A 22822-nucleotide genomic window follows, 5' to 3' on the forward strand; every position below is an offset into this window, starting at 1 on the left:
AGAGACATAGGAAGATAATGACTATGGTTGCTTAGCTTATTTTGAAGCCAACCAAATGTGGAATCCGGAGGTGGGGAGTCTTCTGTGGGGTTTGACTAGCCTGCATTTTACAGGGATTGAAGATTTCTACCACACAGACACACAGTCACAGACATACAGACACACACTGAAAAAGGGACAGTACCCACTAACTTCATTTAAAAACCAAATAACTTTGGGGGGTGCTCAAAGTTAGACAAGTAAGTAGTTTTAATAAACCAGAACCCAGAGGAGAGAGCAAGTCACCATTTTTTGAGCCTGGTCTTTATCTGAAGCAATTTTCTGTTGGTGACCTCCTGCTAAGTACTTTCCGAAACCTTGGCACTGAGCAAACCCAGACACGAGCTGCAGATCCTGGCCATCTACTGGAAAAGAAAACTTACTGTCACATTTCATGCCTTGGTGGATAAGTCCGTACAGCAGGGACCCGCAGTGGTCACAGAAGGTCGGGCTTCCATAAGTGTGGATTTTGAACTTGTGCTTGCTCCTGGGGTCCTGGAGGGAGAAGAACAACACCTATTTCAGGTATGAAAGGGCTGTGGTTTTGGTTAAGCCAAGCTCATGCCCTGTTTTCATAGCACAGTTTGGCTAGTTCCAGACTGTATATTGTTTCCTAGAGTCAGAGGAGTGTGTGTGTGTGTGTGTGTGTGTGTGTGTGTGTGTGTGTGTGTGTGGTGTGTGTCTTTTAACACAGCACATACTCATGTTCCCTCACTTTAAAGTGTATAATTTTATATACTGCCAATGCCAAGGTTTCCATGAAAACGGTCACCTGAAGCTTACCATCATCAAGGTCTGGAAGGGGCCATGTCAGTGCTTCAAACCACTGCTGTCCCTGTCCCCTCAACACTTAGCAGGGCTGTGGCACAGAACAGATAAAGTGTCTGGTAACCTTGTGAAGCTGAACTGAATGACCTAGGATCTGGATTCTTTGGGAAATCTCTTGTCTTCCAGAATCCTGATAGGCTGTGGAATCAGATACACCCTGAGATTGATGGGGCCTCTGGATTGTGTACTCTCTTCAAAGATTCTGTGCATTTGTCTAGGGGAAATGTCAGTGGCTAGATGACAACCAGAAACCCACTGGGGTAGCCCTTCCCCAAGTGTAGCTGCAGGCTCATTGCTCTCTCTAGCAGACTAAACAGAGTGTGAGGGTGCAAGCAGAAAGCTGTTCTAGGTTCCTGTTCTTCAGCTCACAGAGAGATAAATTATATACAGCATGACACAGTGAGTCAAAGGCCTGGATTCTAAAGTCTCTGGCTGGATTTTGATACATCTCAGAAGGATCAGTTTGGACAAATGGCTTGTTCTTCCTGTCTCATCTGCACTGGGAAGTCAGTACCACCTAGATTATGTAGTTGTAATAAGAACAAAACAAGCCAACTTTTGTAAACTGCTTAGAAGAACACCCTAGCAGAAGGCTGTCCAAATGCAGGGTGAGTGTGCAGGGGACAGAGAAGAAAAAATTCTGGCCGCTGGTTCTAGCTGCTGCTTCTTCTTCTGCCTCCTCTTCTCCTTCCTCATTGTCCTCCTTACCCTCCTCTTCTCCCCCTCCACATGTAGTCCAGGCTGGCCTTGAACTGTGAATCCTCCTATCTCAGTACTTTTCAACTCTTCAGTGTTGGGATTAAAGATTCATACCACCACACTCAGCCCCCAGCTCCTTCATGAAGAGGGTTGAGCAAAAAGATCTTTGTGTGCTCTTTGAACTGCAAACTAATGCCATACTCTATATGAACGTACAGGTCTCATCCTCATGAAACACTGTGAGAGTACAGAGGGGCAAAGTGTCAGAGGAAAAGGAGACGGGAGTCCCGTGAAGATCCATTAAGCCTGGGCCTCTCCTGGAGGCAAGTGTTGCTCACATGCAAAGAGCCACAAAGAAAGACATGATAGGCTTTTGACTTTCTAAGGCACCTGGGCACCAGAGGTCTAACAGATTCCAAAGATGAGTTTGGTTTTATAAGACACTCCTTTAGGTTGGCTTTGGAACCCAGAACCCAAGCTGAATATATCCCAAATGAATGGTTATGATTCCTTTTTAGAGGCATAGGTTGGAAAATTTTGGAATGTTTTAATCATGCAGAAAAAATTTAAAGGACAGCAAGCCAAACACTCAGAGATGTGTCACTAGCTGTGATAAAGGTGAGCACATCTCCTTGTCCCTTGTTCTAATATTGTTACCCTCATTTTACAGAGATGGTGATGACTTCCCAGGGCTACATGGCTTATAGATGTTGGAGCTGGGATCTGACCACCTGACTCACACTATGCAAATTTTCAGATGTCTACCCAGAACGAGGCCTGGTTTTTGCCTTAACTTATTAACTTCTAGAGCTGTACCTCATTTTTTTTTTTTTTTGAGGGAGGGTGAGGTACAGACATACCACCTGTTTTTGAAATAAAATATTCTTGGAATGCAGCCACACTCATTCAGTGACATGGTTTCTGTGACTACAGTGGCAGAGTTGAACACTTGTAACAGAGAGGAAATGGGCCACAAAGCCAAATGTATTTACTACCTAACTGCCATAAGGAATGTTTGCTCATCCTAGCTTTAGGGCAAAAGGTTTCACACAGCTGGCTATCAGCCAGCGTGATCACAAATACAGTGCCTAGATGCTCCCACAATCAGAAACCCTGGAGAGGGGATTCCATTGTGGTCCTCCCTCCCTCCTCCCCTCTCTCCCATTCTTTTTGGATACAGAATTTCACTATGTAGTTCAGGCTGGCCTCAAACACAAGACCCTTTGTTAGCTTGCTGAGTAGTGAGATTGCAGGTATATGGTCACTTGCTCTGTTCCTGAAGATTATCCCAAGTTTAGAAGACTGGAAATCACTGCTTTAGAAGGCCATTTCATAGACAGTAGGGCCTGACAGCAGCAGCTGAATACATGTGTTAATGGCCAGCAATATTATTTTATCCTAAATTAATTAATTAATTTATTTTTTCATTTATTTTGTGTGTCTGTGTGCATGTGTGCTTGTGTGTGTGAGTGTGAGCACGCACCTGTGTATGCCACCTTGCATGTGTGAGAATCAGATGACAACTTCTGGGAGTTGGTTCTCTCCTTTCACCATGTGATTTCCCGAGATCAAACTCCAGTCTTCAGGCATAGAGCAAGCACCTTATCCACTAAGCCATCTCACTGGCTCATGATTAGTAACGCTTTTGAAGGAACCCACTATCTGGCCTTCTAAAGGCCCCTCTTGGGTTATAAAGTATCTCATGTCCTTGTGGGAGTATTTTCCCCTGCTAGTAAAGGCTCTGACGATGGAGTGAAGAGCAGCCTCCCACATCAGAACAGCTGATCAGTTTCTCTGATGTCTGCGACGTGGGGCAGAATGCTGCAGGATCAGGCCAGCATCAGCACCAATTAGCTGGACCCGTGTTGACAGTGAAGGTTGTGTCCTCCAATGTGGAGGGCAAGGAAGCTGCCGGGGGGGAAGAGAGCAGCCAGGTCCCCTGCAGAAATGTGACATCAACAACTGACAGTAAATCAGGAGTGGCGGCTCACTCCAAACCCTCCGGAGGATGCACGGGGCAGTCGGCCCGCGGGAGGCTGTCCTGCCAGCTGACTGTCACACAGATTTTTGTTGATGTGGCACACGGGCAACAGGCCTCACTTTTCAGGAAAACCTAACTCTTACTCATCTGACACCCATGTGGCATTTCCAGGTTCTAACTGCTGGGAGATGTGGAAAGAGAGGAAGCCATTTCTTCCACTTCCTGTGTATGGGTCTGGAGAGGCACCAAGTCCCAGAGTCCTTCACTATCCCAAGTACATGTGTGGCCCTGGATCCTGCTTATGAATGATGGTGGCCATATGTGCTCATGCTAACTCCAGCAGCATATGAGCATATGCAAAAGGTTTGCAACCTGATGAGGGTTGGACAAACAGGAGAAGCTGTCTTGTATTAGCCATAGAAGTAAACTTCATGATGCCCAAGGTTTCTCTAAAATACTTCAGTGGCGTGGGGTGCGATGGATGCATCGGGAGGGCAGGGTGATTCGAGCCTTCACTGGTGCTCAGAATGGAGGCTGGGCAGGGGATGTTTCTTCAGTTCTGCTTCCTGAACTCCAAGTCTAGCCCTCCCAGGAAACTCCTTGGCAATCACCCCACATGGTGAATTTGAAACTGTTTGGTGGTCCAGATTACACCTTGCATGGTCCCAACTTAAAGGTCAAGATGATGCTATTGCCTGCACAGAATGGGGAGGCAGGAGCACGAAAACTCATCCAGTGGAATGAATCTCACCAGGTCTGATGGGAGAAAATACCTTGTTACCTAAACGAGACTCATCACGCTTCACAGAAAGCCGCTAGAGTGGAAACCTTCCAGGCTGTCTGTATTTCTGCCACAGCCACTGACGGGCAATGCATTTGCCTTCTTTGGGTCTCAGTTTCCTCATCAGGATCCTGGACCATTATGGGTGGGATTAGGGTTTTGAGTGAGATTTTACAGAGCCCTGAGCTTGTCAGGAGGTGCCCAGTGCTGCTGAGGGTGGAGAAGGAAGAGGTGAGGCTGTGCTAAAATTAAAGCTGGAAACAACGGTACTAGATGGTCTCTTCAATATTGTCTTGATATTTAGAAAAAGAAAACACCAACAAAACCCTTTTTATATTGAAATCATTTAAGACTCACAAGAATTTGCAAAACTAGTACAGCCTGTTCCCGTACGCTCTTCACCCAGCTTTCCCCAGTGAGAACATCTTACATAACCACAGCATGTTAGTGGAGTGGGGATGCCGTGGCTGCCCTGCCACCAGCTGACTGCAGGCATCCTGGGGTCTCTAGATTTTCTGTGCGTAATTATAACACGAGGACGTTCACTGTACAACCTAAGAATTAAATATACTGTGTACTGGGGAGGGAACACAGTCCTGTTTGCTGAGCAAATATCACGAACTTGGGTAGAACAACAGCCAAGGACCATCTGCTTCCTGTCCACGAGATGCGTAATCGCTGGATCTTACGTGAAGGGGTTGAGGAGGGTGACTCCAAAGATCTGGTCAAAAGTCGGAGTGGAAAGTTTCTCTCTAAGTAAAGGAAATACATACTGTGTCTCAACCTCTGTGAGCAGTTCTTTGGAACAAAGTCATTTTGAATCTCTGGCTGACCAAGGGCTCAGCCAAGTGTGCAGCCACTCTGGGTCATGGGGAGGTTGAAAGGCACCAGGCTGCCAGGTGGAGAGGTACCAGGCACAGAGGGAGCTGAAGCCCGAGTGTGCTTCTGTCCAAGTGTTGCAGGTCCCTGGGTCCTCGGCAGCCTTGGGATTCTCTGTCACATCCATCAGCCCTGGCACCTTCATCTTCCAGCAGCACCCAATGTATCTCACCTATGCCCTTTCTTGTGATGGCTTCCACGGCCACAGCCACCAGGATTCTACCTGCTGCAGCTCATACAGGGCTAATAAGAAAGACCACTGTTTCCTTTGGGAGGACACACACACACACACACACACACACACACACACACACACACACTCCAATCTCAAACAGAAGAAAGAGAGCTCTGAACTGACACTGCTAAATTAGTAACTGTGATAGAATTAAGATGGAATACTAAGTTTTAAGTATGAATTTTATCTCTGAGCTCTCTGGAAAGCAAGGTGAGCAGGCAAAATAAACAGAGGAGGTGTCTCTGTGATTTCAACGCTGTCCAAAGGTCTGCCCAGCTCTCCTGTAATGTCATTTTGTCTCTTACCTTCACCAACTACACAGCAAAGCAACTACATCTTAACAGAAATGCACTTTCACCACGCTCTGCTCGAAGGTTCTAGGAAAGTGGTTCTCAACTTTCCCAATGCTGTGACCCTTCAATACAATTCTTTGTGTTGTAGTGACCCCCCCAACTGTAAAATTATTTTTGTTACTACTTCATAATTATAATTTTGCTACTGTTATGAATTGTAATGTAAAAATCTGATATGCAGGATATATTTGACCCCCCTCCCCCAAGGGGTTTTGACTCACAGGTTGAGAATTGCTGTTCTAGAGAAAACCATTCCATGGGTAAGGTGTGGTAAGCTTGGTCACAGCACACAAAGAAGGGCCTGTTATAGAGTAAACTCCACTCCATTCAAATGTTCCTTTGAATTTCTTGAGGCAGCCTCTACTTGAAGGGAGTATAAAAATCTTCTGTCCTGCATCACAGGCCTGATATTACATTATAACAGACCAGGCAAATGCTTGACTCAGAAGTGTCTGTTGCATGTGTGGCTGTGTCAAAAACGGAGGCTTTGAGTACACTGCTTCTCATCGGCACAAATGAAATCTCACTCACAAATCTAAATCTGGATTCCTTTCCAAAAAACAACCAATGGAAAAAAAATGCAAGTTCTATTGAAAGCATCTGCTAGCCTGTATCTTATTTCTTAGTTCTAAAATATAGTAACTCAATCAGCTTTCCCTGGAAAACCTTCTCAACATCCCTATCAAGATGTTTCCAAGACTTCCTCCTCCTTCTCCATCATCATCATCTTCTGAAATCAGTTAAAAACAAGCCCTTAGTTCTGTACATGACAGATTTTGATGCTGATGGAGCTTTGGACGTCCCAGATCCTTCCTTTCTGGACTCTGTATCTGTATGGAAGGCAGTGTGCTCTAGTTGTGTTTGTGTAGAGGAAAGCCTCTGGAGGAATGGATGCTCCCTGAGCTGCAGGAGGCAGGCAGCTGTTAAGGATGGAGATGAGGATGGCCTATGCAAGCAGACACTTCACATGCCCTTCTCATCTGAGGAGTAAGGAAGGCCAGCTTTTGGCCGGTGTGTGTGTGTGTGTGTGTGTGTGTGTGTGATCCCACCCTGCATTTTCTACCCATATTTGAATTCCTCCCTCATGCCCTGGAGGTTTCTCAGAGAACCCAAATGCCTGTCCTTGAAGGTCTCAGGGTCAGGCTTTCTGAGTTCCTGGGCCAGGCTGTTTTTAATCCAGTGGCGCTCTGGGGCGTGACTTCCTTGTGCAGCTCCTCCAAGCTGCTTCCTCTAAATACCAAGGAAAATTCCCTGTTCTCACCATCTGATGCGTTCTCATGAATCATACTTGGAAGCCAGGCTTGGGTCTAAATGTCACCCGCATGCTGACTGCATAGGCAACACCAAATACACGGCTCCGAGGGTAAAGTTGGCATCATTACTGTGATCTGAAATTGCTTAGGAAGCTGGGCTTTTTTCTCTTTTAACTCCATGAGATGAAACAAAAAACCAAAAACATAACAAAAAACAAAAACCTTATTAAAATTTTTGGTTTGTTAACCAAAGCTGCAGGTATTACCAAAGCCATGGTTATTACTGTAATCATTACATTCTGTCTCACCTATAAGAAAGGCTCCACTCTACAGCCTTTCTTAGAGGCTGGATTCCTCTCAATGGGAGCTTTAGGATGTATGCTGGCTAGGGGTGTAGCTCATGGGTAAAGTTCTTGCCCCCAGCACTGCAGGAGGATCAGAAGTTCAAGATCAACTTTGGCTACAGAGCAAATTTGAGACCAGCTTGGGATACATGAGACTTGGTTGTGAATAAAACAAAATGAAACTAAACAAAAACAGAACTTTGTTTTTGGCCGGGCTGTTGTTGCTATAAATGTTGCTTATTTATGAAAGAACTCTCATGTCTGGTGGCAGGAATTCATTTTGGTTTTGTAAAGTGGCCTCATTTTATTTTGGTGAATAACATCTTTAAAATAAATTAAAAAATTCTTTTTAGATTTAGTTTTATGTTTATGAGTATTTTGCTTGCATGAATGTATGCGCATTACACGTATGCATGGTGCCTGTGGACATTAGAAGAGGGAGTTGGATTTCCCAGAACTGGAATTACTGGTGGTTGTGAACCATCATATGGGTGCTGGGAACTGCTGGGAACTGAACTCAGGGCCTCTGCAAGAGCAGCAAATGCTCTTAACCACTGAGCCATCTCTCCAGACCCAAATATTAGTCATCTTTATAGCTGGGTTAACTTGTCAAATCAAACTTCATTAGTAGGATTCTTAAGATTTTTTTGCCCAGCTGAGCAAGGTGCTATCATCACATTTGAATCCACCAAGTCTTTAAAGTCCAGATAATTCTCCACCAGCAAGGCAAACAACTACTAAATAAATTGCAATATACTTACAGTGTTGAGTACTATGTAACAGTTAAAGCAAATTAGCTAGCTCTGTAACAGCATGGACTGCACACCAAGAACTATTGTCTGACAAAAAGAGCGAGTCACAGCGTCAAATATAGGCTAGAATGACATTTATGTCAAAACCAGAAACATAAACATGACCCTTCCCCCAGAAAACAATGGCATGGCTTTTCTCTAGATAGATTTGTAAGTGAAATGCCTCCAGGAAGTGTAGGCTTCAGAGATGAAAGTGAAAAGGCACTTTGAACATTATCTGAGAAGATGTGGGGAATAAATGAATGCATACATTTTTCCTTGCATCCCAAATGATGGTGAAGTCCTGCTGAATACATTTGGTTACATTTTATCTGGTTCACAAGATGCCATCTGCCTGTTAGAGAAACTGAGGCACACCTATACCTGCAGTTTCTTAAGCAGCCTACCCAGAATAAGGTGCCTACGTGAGGTAACTAGGAGAGCATTCGGCAGCGTAGTCTACATCTTTAAAAGGTTGTTATGGGGTTGGAGAGACAGCTCAGAAGTAGAGAGCACTTGCTGCTCCCCCAGAGGATCTGTGTTCAGTTCTCAGTACCCATGCCAGGAGTTTCACAGTGACCTGTAACTCTAGTTCCAGGGAATCTGACACCCTCTTTTGGCCTCTGCAGATACCCACATGCATGTGCACATGCCCCACAGACACATTAAAAAAAAAACAACTCTTTTTTAAAAAAAAGGTATAGTATGGCTTAAATCTTCCTATTTTGTATAGTGTATGTCCACACCATTTTTAGACATTGATATATGTATGTATGTCAATGTCCTATGCATTATAAACTTCAAATTACCAATGAATCATTGACAGTTTGTGGAACTCTGATATTAAAATATGTTTTAAATGTGAAAAATATTTACACAATAAAACCTAAGCACTATTCATTTGAAAATAAGCATACTTGCAGGGCAGTGGTGGCATATGCCTCAGAAGGCAGAGAGGCAGGTGGATCTCTGAGTTCTGAGTTCAAGGTCAGCCTGGTCTACAGAGTAAGTTCCAGGACAGCCAGGGCTACACAGATAAACCCCGTCTTGAAAAAACAAAACAAAAGAGAAAAGAAGCATACTTTTTAGCTTTGCTTCTTCATTTCTTTTTAAAATTTGCTGTATACCTACTATGTGTCAGTGGCACGTACCAAGCGGGAAAGACTCAAGTGGGATCTTTGTCTCACTGAGGACAAGTTAATTTATGCTGTATAAACAACCACTCTAATGGCTAAACACAGCACACTTCTTTCTCTTCCCTTTGATATCTTCCTGACAGAAGAGCCCCTAACAGGGGTAGACCCAGGTCTTCTTCCAGAAGATAGAGAAAGGGCAATATTATTCAAAGTCTCTTTCATCCCTCACCTAAAAATGGTGCCATCATTTCTCCTGTTTCATTGGCCCAAGTAAGACACATAGCAGAGCTGGAAGTCAACAAAGCAGAGCATATATAATTTCTTCCCTAAGTATGGACAACAAAGATTTTGAACAATATCACTCACTCCTCGCAAAGAACCTCAGCAGGTTCAGTCCCAACTTCCACTCTCTGCTAGTTGGCAGAGAGCCACTGAATGGGCTCTGATGTCCAGCTTGGGGGCTGAAGTCCAACTGGAAACAGCCCTAAGTTGGTGATGCCAAGAGAAACCATCCACCATTCAGACACCACAAATGAGCACAGCAGCAACAACCCACGTCCACATTGCCCGGCTTACCACGTCATTCACTTCTCACTCATCTACCAGCGGCTCCAGGGCAGGAGCACCTGCTGCTTGTGGGGACTGGGTGATGGTGATGGGATGGGATGAACAAGGGATGAAGGGACAAATCCTGTGTGGGCTGGACCACACTCAGGGCAGAGGAAAAGAACAACAGGAAAACAGTGCAGGGGGCAGTTTCACTTGGGCACAGCCTGACTCTTAGTGTGTGTGCGGGAGGCTCTGCTTCCTGGGAGGAGGTAAATGTCACGCAGCAGGACTCAGTATCCATGGGCCTCTTACAGGTGAGGGAAGAAAGGGAGGGAGGCAATACATACAACATTGCACACATACAGCTTTATTTCCCTACACTGTAATACTAGCAGTTCATGGGAGATTTTTATTTAGAAAATAAATTTATTTGTTCTCGTATTTCTATATTGAGTCCTCCAAGGAAAAATATCATTTATATATTATAATTCTTTTCCCGTTTAGATAAGTATGTTGATCACTTTACCTAGGCTTATCATAACCAATAATAGTAATTTTTATTAGGAAAGTATCATATTTAAATGCCATTAACTTTTTTAAATTTGGAAATAGCATTGGATTTGTAAGTTATAAGAACTATGTAAAGCAGTGGTTCTCAACCTTCCTAGTGCTGTGACCCTTTAATACAGTTCCTCATGTTGTGGTGGCCCCCAGCCATATAATCATTCTCATTGCTATTTCATAACTGCAATTTTGCTGCTGTTATGAATCGTAATGTAAAGATCTGATATGTAGGATATCTTAGACACAACCCCCGTCAAAGGGTCGTTCAGCCCGCAAGGGGTCTCAACCCACAGGTTGGGAACTGCTGATACAGAGCATTACAGGGATGCTCTGACCTGATTTTCTCCCGTGTAGGGTTAGAAGCAGAAGCAGGTGTTGGTGTAGTGCTATGGACAGGCTTCGCACAGACTGCATCCCACTCATTCTGAGCTGAGTTCCATGAGGCTTGAGATACTCCTCACTAGTTCTTGTGCTCTTCCCTCTTCCAGTTAAGCATTCCCTACCCCTAACTCACGACAACCATGGCTCCGTTCATTATTAAAGTTTAATAGCATCTTAAAAAGCACCAAATAATGTCTGTGCTAATTACAGATTTGTTTGGCTCCAATGTTATGGCTTGAAAATAAAATAAAATAGGAATACAGGAAGCATCCTAATTACGCAGATCCATGCCAGCCCTCGACATTTTGTGTCTTAAAACATTTATGGCCAAGTTTACGAGACTATCTGAGAATAGATCAGAGATAAATGGAAACACACTTACTCATGAATCTCTAAGATTCCATCATCTTTGCTAATCTATAAAAGACAGAGTCAGGTCATTGTGTGAGAAGTCCTGCCACCAATTCAGTGATGGTCAGGGACAAGTTTTGAAGTCCAATGTTTTGTATTTGTAAGGTAACGCTTCTGAGGTTTGATGCTCATTTCTGTCACACCTCTGAAGTAAATACTAGTTGCAAAAAGTTTGCTTGTGTGTCTTTTTTTTTTTTTTTTTCGAGACAGGGTTTCTCTGTGTAGTTTTGGTACCTGTCCTGGATCTCGCTCTGTAGACCAGGCTAGCCTGAAACTCACAGAAACTTGCCTGGCTCTGCCTCCCGAGTGCTGGGATTAAAGGCGTGTGCCACCACTGCCCAGCTTGTATGTCTTGCTAATAGTGTCCAGAGGATCCCCAGCAGCTGGGATTGACACATATAGAGGAGACAGAAGGTGCAATCCTGTCTTTTGAAACTGGAAGTCCAATGGGCAAGGTTCTGTCTTTAGAGATGTCTCATTCCCCACAAAGCTGTTGCTCAGTCTCTGGCTAGCTCCTCAGCACTACCCACTTCTAACTACAAGAGAGATGCCACTTCTTGGTAGTATCTGATCTTTTTTGCTTTAACCTCATTTTTAAAAAATGTACAGTTTATAGTAAAAATATTAATTATTCTAATTTTAAGTTAACTTTCAATTGTTTACTCATATGTTCATTTATATGAGCAAATTATATTCATGGCAAAAACTAGATATAGTTTTGTTGAATTTGACAAAGGCATAGCTAAATTGGAAGAAACTATAACATTTTGGTATATTTAATTTAACAAAGACGTGAGAGACAAGAGCAGGGGGTAGAGTATTTTCTGAGGGATCATGCTTAGTAGACTGGCCTGGGTTTTTCTTAACCTAACAGTTCAAATAAAGTTGTTTCTGTCACTATAAAGCGGTTTCCCATCAAACCATGTGACATTTTGTGTAGGGATGTACTGTGGCTGATTTAGCCAAGCCCTAATTCCCACACATTTAGGTTATTCCCAAATAGTTACCATTTAAAGCATCAGGACCAACAGGATTTATAATCAGACCTGGGACAAGACCCCTGTCAGTTCCTTGGGAGAAAAGTCAGAAGTGGAGATCTCAGACCAAACAGATGGATACATAAATTACTAAATCTGAGAGCTCCCTGTCAGTTGTAAGAGGCTCTGCTTTTGACCCGGCTGCTTTGTTCGAGCCTGATGGGTGCTGAGCCCTGTGAATAAGCTCGAGAGTTAACCCTCTTGTATGTGAACTCCAATGACAGTGAGCTAGTGGGTTCCAGGTCAGGCTTCCCAGAGCTTAGTGACCACTCATGCTGTCAGCAGACCGTTTCTCCTTCCCGTCTGTAGCAAGTTCCTGACTCTTCATGATGAGATTTGCTTTTTGTCTAGGGATATGGTCTTGTGCTAAGGAGAGTGCTCTACCACTGAGCTATGCCTCCAGAGACCTCCTTCTATTTTTTTTTTAAATTTCACCTCATATTTTATCTTATTATTTCATTTTTGAGGTAGGTCTTGAACGTAGGCCTGATAGTCTTCAGGTAGCTGTGTAGACCAGGCGGGCTTTGAACATGCATTAATCCTCTTGCCTCTGCCTCCTGATCACATGCTGGGATCACAGGCACATGACATCATGCTTGGCCTAATTTTTATTATTTTTAAGACAGGGTCTCATTAAATTGTCCATGTGGCCTTGAATTTATTATGTAGGTAGATCTTAAAACTGTGTTCTTCCTGCCTCAATCTCGCTGGAGAATTTGTTGCACTTTTAATTGAGTGGAACCTTACATTCCTTTTTGAAAAGTAGGAACTGAGAAACACCAAAGGTTCCTTTTTTTTTTTTTTTTTTGATAGCAAACCTTCAACAATTTGCTAGTTACCGACAGTTGTCCCAAGTCATAAAAATACAACATCTTAGCTAGGCGTGGTGTTACATGACTTTAATCTCAGCACTTGGGAGGCAGAGACAGGCAGATCTCTGAGTTCCAGGCCAGCCTGGTCTACACAGTAAGTTCTAGGTCAGCCAGGGCTACACAGATGTAGTTATAGCCTGTTTTGAATTTCCCGGCACTTGCTATCATGCTGATGAGCTTTGACAGATAATGACTAGGTAGAGGCCCTTCCACCCTATTCCCTCAGGCACAAAAAGTACCATCCCCAGTATAGGTTCACTGTCCCCATGCTTGGCCTGTTCTACATCTAACTTTAAACGTTCCCCCCTTAGTTCTGCCTAAGCATCTGCTTTGCTGTGTGCCAGTGGCTGAGGGTCACACATTGAAGGAGGCTGGCCTGCCATCACCCTCCCTCCCTTTGCTTAAACAAAAGGAGACAACACTAATGCATTTCCTTCCAACTGTGACTTTAAATGCATCCTAAGAGATGCCTCCAGAGCTCAGTCTAAAACAATGACAAAAATAGCGGTCCTTGTTGAGATGCCCCAATCCTCCATCTGAACCCACTGGCACTATTCATTCATCTACTATAAAAATGCCAAGTTTAGCTTTCTAGGGGAGTGTGCAGAAACCTATGAAGATTTGGAATTCTTTCTTTGTTTTGTTTTGTTGTTGTTGTAGTTGTTGGCTGTTTTCTTAAAAGGAGAGCAAGAAATCATCACTGTGAACACACTCTTATTTCCACCTGTAGCAAACAGTTGTGACTAACTGTTGTGCTTCCCTTTGCCCTCTGCAGAAGGAGGCTCTGGCAGGGGCCTAGAGTGAAGTGGACAAGAGGGGTGTGACTTTAGATGCATTGGCACATATGCCCTTAAGGATAATGTTTCTTTTATTTGGGGAAACAGAAACACTGTAACTTTGATATTCTAAAAATTCTATCTTTTCCCTGCTAACCATTCCAGCCTTAGAAGAATTCCACATGTAAGAGAAGATGGAAATATAATCAAAACAGCATGGTAACCTATGAGCCTCTGGAACCAATGGAAAGGCAGCCCCAGTCGTCCTCATGGCTCCCCTATAGGGCCAAGCATTTGGAAGCACGTGGACAGTTTACTTGTCTGTCCCTCATTTGTAACAGAACACAGTCAAAGAGGGGCAGGTAGGAAATGAGGCTGAGTAGATTTAGAGGTCAGCCTCACTTCTGAAGGGCGTCATTTTTTTTTTTATCCTCATGCAGGGTTAAAGAAGGACCATCTCTATTTTAAAGACAAAAGAAAAGAGGCTAGAAAAATAAATTCAATCAGGATGCGTAGCTACTATGTGGTAAGATCAGAATTTCAAACCACGCCCTTTTTTGCATGCATATGTATGCATGTGGAGGTCAGAGGTTGACATCAGGTGTCTTCCTTGAGACTCTCCTCATTTATTAAAGTAGGGTCTCTCACTGAATCTGGAGTGCACAGATCTGACTAGTCTCCTCAGCTTGCCCCTGGGACGATGCCCTGTCTCCACCTTCCAAGTGCTGGGATTATAGATAGGTCACTACACCCTCCTGGCTTTTGTGGACACTGGGGATCTGAAGTTTGTTTATCCACTGAGCCTATGAGTTAGTAAATGGGCCCAGCTCTGAGTCAGATGCTGAGCCCACGGTAGATGCTTGGAACATGTTAGGCTCATGCTGCCATCAGGAGAGTCACACAGTATGGACACTCTAGCTTTCTCTACATGCAATTCAAATGGACACAGAGCAGAAGGCTAGATTCCCTCAATGCCAAGAAGCAGCATGTCATGACACAGAAATAAGGACAAAGACATTATTAACTGTCCCTAGATTCCAACTTCTGTTCTTATAAATACGTCCAAGTTGGAGTAGAATGACAGATACCCTTTAAATCCACTAGAGGGGAATAGAATAACATCGAGGGATGCAAAAACCAAACCATTTACAGGTTTGTCACCCCCAGAATGGGGAGGGACCCTTGCTGTCACTGCTCTGGTAACGACCTGGGTTAGAGGTTAAGTTCTGCTGGGATTTTCTTCAGCCTCTAAAGACACATGGAATTCAAACAGTCTGCTCTTTCCACAAAATGTTTTTTCTTTCCACAATTTTTTTTTCTATTATTCTCAGTTAAGCTTACATTTGACAGTTAAACCAAATGTAATGCCTCAGATAGTCTACCTGCTATCTGTGTGCAGGCATGTTTTGTACATATAGAGATTTAGGCAGGAAGGTAGTGTGTGCCAACATGGGAGTCTTCCTCATGGTATATAGAAGGTCAAGGGTTTGCGTATTAGAGAAGCTGATGATTGGGCTTAGTGCTAATAGAGCCTCTCTAACAACAGAAATGTATTTTTTATCTGCACTACCCTAATACAGTCACCACCAGCTACGTGTGGCCCACCGAGCCCTTGAAATGTTCTGACTTCTACACTTCGGCTGTAGGACATAGGGAGATCAGTCTCAAACTAACTAGAACACTCCTCCCTCTTATCGAGCTTTCACCGTGCTGGACAGTGCTATACAGGCTGTTGGAGGAGTAGCTATATTAACCGTTGTTATCCAGTGCTGGACCCTGCATGCTACAGTACCAAGGCCAAAGTTGTACATGGATGCAATAATGGCATGGCTGTTATGGGGTAACTAAGCATTTTCTGATTTAATTTGGGGTCTTCTCCACAGGAGGGAATTTCACGGCTGGTACAATAATCCTGGTCAAAAGCCCCTGGCTGGGGAGGTCAACCACCATAAGGAAGGACCTGTTATTATTAGTTTGCTTAATGGCCATGCTGTCCAATTGTCTTAAATGTTTATGTTTATACCAGTGAACATAGGCTGCTTTCAACCTTGGTCAGAGAAGTTTCTTTCCGTCAGAAACAGCCGTCAGTGCAGGGATGCCGAACTGGCCAAAGTACTGAGATAATAAAAGACTTAGTGCTCACCCCTAACTGGGACATCTCTATCCGAGATGCAGACATTTAGTGCTCACCTGTAGCTAAAGTTTTCCTGCCTGGCCCACAGTCAGGACAAATCTCTATCACCTGCCAATCCCACAGCCACTCAGACCCAACCAAGTAAACACAGAGACTTATATTGGTTACAAACTGTATGGCCGTGCAGGCTTCTTGCTAACTGTTCTTACAGCTTAAATTAATCCATTTTTATAAATCTATACCTTGCCACGTGGCTCTTGGCTTACCGGCATCTTCACATGCTGTTTCTCATCATGGCGGCTGGCAGTGTCTCTCTGACTCAGCCTTCCACTTCCCAGCTTTATTCTCCTCCTTGTCCCTCCTATACTTCCTGCCTAGCCAATGGCCAATCAGTGTTTTATTTATTGATCAATCAGCAACACATTTGTCATACAGAACATCCCACAGCACTAACCCCTAACTGGGACATCTCTATCTGAGATGCAGAGACTTAGTGCTCACCCCTAACTGGGACATCTCTATCTGAGATGCAGAGACTCAGTGCTCACCCCTAGTTGGGACATCTCTACCAACCTCACCCAAACCCCATACATAAGAAGCTCAGGGAGCGTCACAGAAGAGGAGCCAGAAAGAATGGTGAAGCAAAAACACGGGGAGGAGTGGTTGGGGAAAAGCCGTCTTCTGGATTTGACGTGGCCTTCCACTGCACTCATGAGCTCACAGCAAGTGTGGCTACCTTCTCAAGACCTGAGTAAGTCAAGACAGGCAAATCTGGAAGAGAGGGGAGCAGGGTTCTCTAGGCCCCACCTCCTAATGAGGGGCTGCAGGCAGCTGATGGCTGCCAGGGGATGGAAACCCATTTTTCTTTGGCGGTGTGGCCACTGGCAGGTTGCCCAGGCTCTAGTACAGTCTATTGCTGTGACCCTTTAATTTAGTTCCTCATGTTGTAGTGACCCCCAACCATAAAATTATTTTCATTGCTACCCCATAATTAATTTTGCTGCTGTTAGGAATCGTGATGTGAATATCTGTGTTTTCCGATGGTCTTAGGCCATATCTGTGAAAAGGTCATTTGACCTTGTGAAGGGGTCGTGACTCATAGGTTGAGGCTGGGCCCATACCCATGTACTTATGGGCAGCACTAATTAGACTTAGTGGGTTATTAAAAAAAGATGATGATGACATGAAGTTGGGATGGGTGTGTTGGAGGAGATACAGGGAGAGTTACAGGCGGGAAGTAGGGAATGGATATGATCATGTACTATAATTCTCAAAGACTATAAGCTTAATGTACAAAAAGAAATGTGGTAACTCCTACTGGGGAACTGAAGTTTTAAATTTGTGTTTACTTTTAATTCATGCAAATGTAAACAGACACAGGTGGCTGCTGGCTCCTGGACTGGAAGATGCAATTTTAGACTTCTCTTCCCTGGGAAATCTTGTTTGTTCAAACTGATGATCACTTCCCCTCCTCCTTGACCCAAGTACCATGACGGTAGAAGGGCTGTTGACTCTCCACAGGATGGCTATGGTTGGGTATCCCTTCTGAACTTGCCTTTCATGCTAAGGCCCCACCCTCAGCCCAGCCTAAGCCCAGTGTGATGGCTAGTCTTGGTTGTTAACTTGACTATCTGGAATGAACTGCAATCCAGAAATGGAGGGCACACCTGTGAGAGATTTTTTTTTTTTTTGTTTGAAGTGGGTAAATCCCTTTCTAGTCTGGATCTTTGGGACAGGAAGACACAGGCATTTGATCCAGATCTTGAGATGGGAAGACACGCCTTTAGCCTGGGCCATACCTTCTGCTGGAAGTCTGTATAAGGTCACAGAAGAAGGAAGCTTTTGCTCTTTGCCTGCTTGCTCTCCACTCCTTCACTGGCATTAGAGCCTACTTCTTTGGGACTGCAGCACCTACTGAAGACATCAGCCTTGTAGACTGAGCAACTACTGGATTCTTGGACTTTCTGTTCAAACTCATTGTTGGATTAGCTGGACTACAGCCTGTAAGTCCCCTTTACACACACACACACACACACTCTCTCTCTCTCTCTCTCTCACACACACACAGACGTGTGTGTGTGTGTGTGTGTGTGTGTGTGTGTGTATGTGTATGTATGTATGCATGTATGTATATGTATACATATAAGTATATATATTTATTCTATAAGTTTTGTTACTCTAGAGAACCTGACTAATACATCCAGGTTCAAAGCTGCTTTTTGTATTTTCCTTCTCTATCCCTGTCATCTTCTCTTCACACTTGCTGCCTACCTCATACCACTCCCTTGTTCCACCCCCACCCCACACTTTCCATTGATTACTTAGTCTAGCCATATCTGACAAAATTTATTTGGGTAAGCTTCAAAGGATCACAAGTAATTATATTATCCATGTAGGAAAATTCTAGACCTTTTATCCGACAAAGATAGCATCTGTTTTCCAGTGCGAAGAGAGCATTTCACCATCTTTGTATCAAACAAAAGGGTGTGGTGAGGCTTTTCCACTAGGATGCTGGATGAGAAACAGTCTTAATGTCAGTCCTCCGGGAAACACGTAGAGAAGGCTGAGTATGCCATGGGGCTTCCACGTCAGCTCCTTCCTGGGAAGGGCAGCGTCTTCACGTTTATTGAGCTCAGCACCACACAAGTATTATTCTGATACTTGCTTTTCTGGGGGATGTTGATTTTCCAAGGTCAAAAAGAGAGAAAAGAAAAGCACAAACCTAAGAAAGGGTGAACATCACAGGTCAGATCTTCTTACAATTCCTTTGAAGGTTCTTTGTAATGCTGTTATTATGTTCTCAAGTGAAGATTAAATGGGGTGAGACACCTTCTGGGACCTCCATCTGTGCTGCTGTGTTAAGATTTTGGTTGTAAATATGTCAATAATCGGCTTGACTCTGTCGTTGTTGATCTTATTTCTCAGATTACAGCTGGAGATGGCCATTGTCTGTGGGCAATTAACTCTGAGCCACCCTGAATTCGTGAGGATGGGAGGAAGGCTGGGCTGTAATTTGATTCTTATTCTACTTCGTGTGTGTGTGTGTGTGTGTGTGTGTGTGTGTGTGTGGTCAGATGCTGGGTGTCGGCCTCATCATTTTTTTCTCCATCATTCTCAGCCTTATAGTTTTGAAACAGGGTCTCTTCATGAAGTTGAGTCTCTCCAGGTGTCTAGACTGGCTGGCCAGTGGGCTCCAGGGATCCATCTGTCCCCAACCCGTGAGTGCTGGAACTATAGGCATGCATCACCATGCCAGGCTTTTACTTGTGTGCTGGGGATCAGCCCTCCAGCTTGCCCAGCAAGTACCTCATCACCTGTGCCACCTCCCAGCCCTATTCTATTCCCCCTGCCAGACCTTTCCCTGACAAGGACTCTAATGCTAGCTGAAAAGCCGTGCTAAAGGACCCCAGGTTCCTGTGGCACACCCACCCAGATGGTTTCCGGTGAGACTGTCCTGATGACATCCGGGACCTCTATGTCCCTTGAGGCAGCAGAAGCTCTTGCCCTTCCTTGTCGTCCTCTGACGTTCTATGACATTTTCAAGGAGAACAACAGGCCAGCTATAATTTATCTGCCTGCAAAGTGCATCCTGCTGTGCCAATGAACCATGTATTGTAAACATTGTTTGTGCTCCACTCTCTCCAATAGACACACGCTTGTAAGGAAACCTAGTTTTAGTGAAGATGTGAAAAGAGCTTTTTTGTTTGTTTTTAAACCTCTCTCTCTCTCTCTCTCTCTCTCTCTCTCTCTCTCTCTCTCTCTTCTTTCCCTTCCTCCCGCCCTTTCTCTCCTTCTTTTTGAGACAGGGTCTCACACTACAGCCCATGTTGACCTGGAGCTCCGTTGTCTGTAATGTAGGCTGGCTTCAATCCCACAGCAATCCTCCTGCCTCAGCATCTAGAATGCTGCAATTACAGGCTGGCACCACCATGCTCAGCTAGATTTCTACTTCTTATGTGTAGGAAATAATGCTCCTGGTGAATTTTAAGTAATCTAGGTAGTTGGGTTTAATTGACTGTAATAGGCTTTACAATTGTAAATTTGGAGCAAAGAATGTATTTAAGTACAGAGATTAAGTGCAGTTTGCAGGTCCCTAGAGAAGAAAGAATTGCATTTTAAAATGTTTCAGTAGTTAAAATTGTGTTGTTGATTAGTTTCTAAGGGACATACTCAAAGACACACTGGAATTTCAGATCTTACAGTGTTCCCAAGAACACGCCATTTAATACAACTAAACGCCCAGTCTTCTCTTGGATTGGCTCTGTTGTATCCCTGAACTTCCAAGATATAGTTGGCTGGGACCGCTCAATGAATCCAACAGGGAGCCCCTCTCTTCTGGCATGAACATGAAGGCCAAGGCAAGTCTTCCCTGGAGAATAGTCAGTTCCTCTGCAAACCGGCTCTTGGTGGTTAATGCTGATAGGAGAGATGCCAGCATCACTAGAACTAAGTCACTGAAATTGGCTAAACTCATGCTGATGATGGATAAAGCTTTATTTTTACCCTTTTGCTAGAGGTCAGCTTCATCACGGTGCTTCAGAGCTGAGTTATTTTCAGATGTTCCATGATAAAATGTGTTCCGAGCCTCAAGGCTATTTTGTTAGCTGAAAGATAGATCTATTCCCTCTCACAAAACATGCACTGAATAATTAAGAAAAGGATGGGGCAGAAATTGCAGCTCCCCAGGGAAAGAAGTACGTATACACTTCCTGAGGCCCGCTGACAGAGAGCCATCTGAACAGCAGTGACACTAAAGATGTCCTTAGTTTGACTCCTTAGAGCCACTCCATTTGGGGCTGGAGAGGTGGCCCAGTGGGTAAGGTGCTTGCTGCACAAGTATGAAGACCTAAGTTCTGCCCCAGCCCCACATAATAGGTGGGCATGGTGGTATGCTTTTGCAAACTCCTGTCCTGGGGGAATGGAGACAGGACCCCTGGGGCGAGCTGGCCAGCCAGTCTAGACAAAACAGTTTAGCCAAAACAGCTTCAGGCTCAGTAAAGGACCTTGTCTTAAAGAAATAAGATGGAAGTGATAGAGGAAGACACTCAACATTGACCACTGGCCTCCAAGTGCACACACACATATGCATAGACCATACACACACACACACACACACACACACACACACACACACACACACACACACGCGATTAAAAAAAGAAGGGTGCTGTGTGATGTTCTGTATGGCAAATGTGTTGCTCTGATTGGTAAATAAAACACTGATTGGCCAGTAGTGAGGCAGGAGGAAGTGTAGACGGGACAAGGAGGAGAATAAAGCTGGGAAGTGGAAGGCTGAGTCAGAGAGACACTGCCAGCCTCCACGATGAGAAACAGCATGTGAAGATGCCGGTAAGCCACGAGCCATGTGGCAAGTTATAGATTTATAGAAATGGATTAATTTAAGCTGTAAGAACAGTTAGCAAGAAGCCTGCCACGGCCATACAGTTTGTAACCAATATAAGTCTCTGTGTTTACTTGGTTGGGTTTGAGCGGCTGTGGGACTGGCAGGTGAGAGAGATTTGTCCTGACTGTGGGCCAGGCAGGAAAACTCAACCTATAGAAGGCACCATCCCATCACCACCATTTTTAACCCTTCCATAGCAAACACTTGAGGTGCTCTGACTAAAATGCATTCCTCCTGTTTTCCCTGTTATGAACAGACCCTGATTTTTGTTGGAGTAACAACAGGTTCAGCTGACAAAATATATTTCCAGGATTCTCTTCAGTAACATAGCTTTGGCCAACCAGATCCTGACACAAAGCTGTTGGGCACTTACAGAAAAGTTATATTATCCAGTTACAGGCTCTTCCTTGCTCGCCTCTTTTCTCTGTCTGACTGGAGGTGAAGTAGCCATTTTCTGACCAAAGACAACCCACTTCCTCTTTTTAAATGGAGCTTTGAGGCAAATGAAACAGGTGGAGTTTTCGTAATCTCAACACCCCACACACAAAACAAAACCAGGCACCAGCTTTCCAATGAGTGACAGGGCAGCTGTGTAGATTTTATCCATCTTGCTAGCCTTTAATTGTTAGAACAAAGTAGGCTTCTCTTACTGCTACTTAGGTAGCAGGATGACACAGAATGGCTGTGTGTTGAAAGCCAAATGGCCCATTCTCCACAGAATGGGTGCTTATCTGTGAAATTGTTGACTCCATATGACCACTGAGTCACAAACACTAACAACATATTCAATCTCCTGCACTACTTGATAGCAAAGAGAATGCAGAGAGAACTACCTTCCAGACCGTATCCAGGCAGTGTTACTCTTCTGATTTCTTTTCTCCTTCTCACCCTCCCAGAGGCTTAGAAGAGACAATCATAAATCTCTTCAAACATCTGCTAATGAGCTTTTTGTCTTGAGACACTTAGTCGGGGAGAGAGAAGGGATTGGTTTCAACACATTTGAGCTTTGCCAAGAGCTGAGGCTCTGAGGGGTTTGCAGGGCACTGCCATCTCTCGTGGGCTTTCACTTCATGGATGGAGATAATGATATTCATTTGAGGGGAATATTATGCCCTTCTGTTGCATACACAAACCAGCCTTAATGGATATTTTTTACAACTTCCCATGGGGAAAATAGGCCATGTGAAAGTGCCAGGCATCCAACTGTCACTTCCTACCAGGGACAAAAAGGGGGAAAAAATCAACAGCCACACTTAGAGACAGCTAGTGACTGCACTCATTGCTAGGAGCGCCTAATGCTTTGCCTGTACACTTAGCTTCGGGCCTTCCCTAGTCCTACAGTTACTCGGAACCCACGATGCCTGCCAGAATCACA

At 44.3% G+C, this 22822-nt stretch overlaps 1 protein-coding gene across 1 annotated transcript in view; it reads right to left on the reverse strand.

The window, feature by feature from the left end:
* Nucleotides 1-22822, reverse strand: part of Prkca (protein kinase C alpha) — a 399699-nt gene that overhangs the window by 117347 nt on the left and 259530 nt on the right. The window contains exon 4 of the mRNA XM_059272016.1: nt 423-534. Coding sequence (XP_059127999.1) covers nt 423-534 — 112 coding nt within the window. The remainder of the gene's footprint in view (nt 1-422; nt 535-22822) is intronic.

This window comes from Peromyscus eremicus, chromosome 8a (assembly GCF_949786415.1).
Source record: "Peromyscus eremicus chromosome 8a, PerEre_H2_v1, whole genome shotgun sequence".
Taxonomy (NCBI): Eukaryota; Metazoa; Chordata; class Mammalia; order Rodentia; family Cricetidae; genus Peromyscus; species Peromyscus eremicus.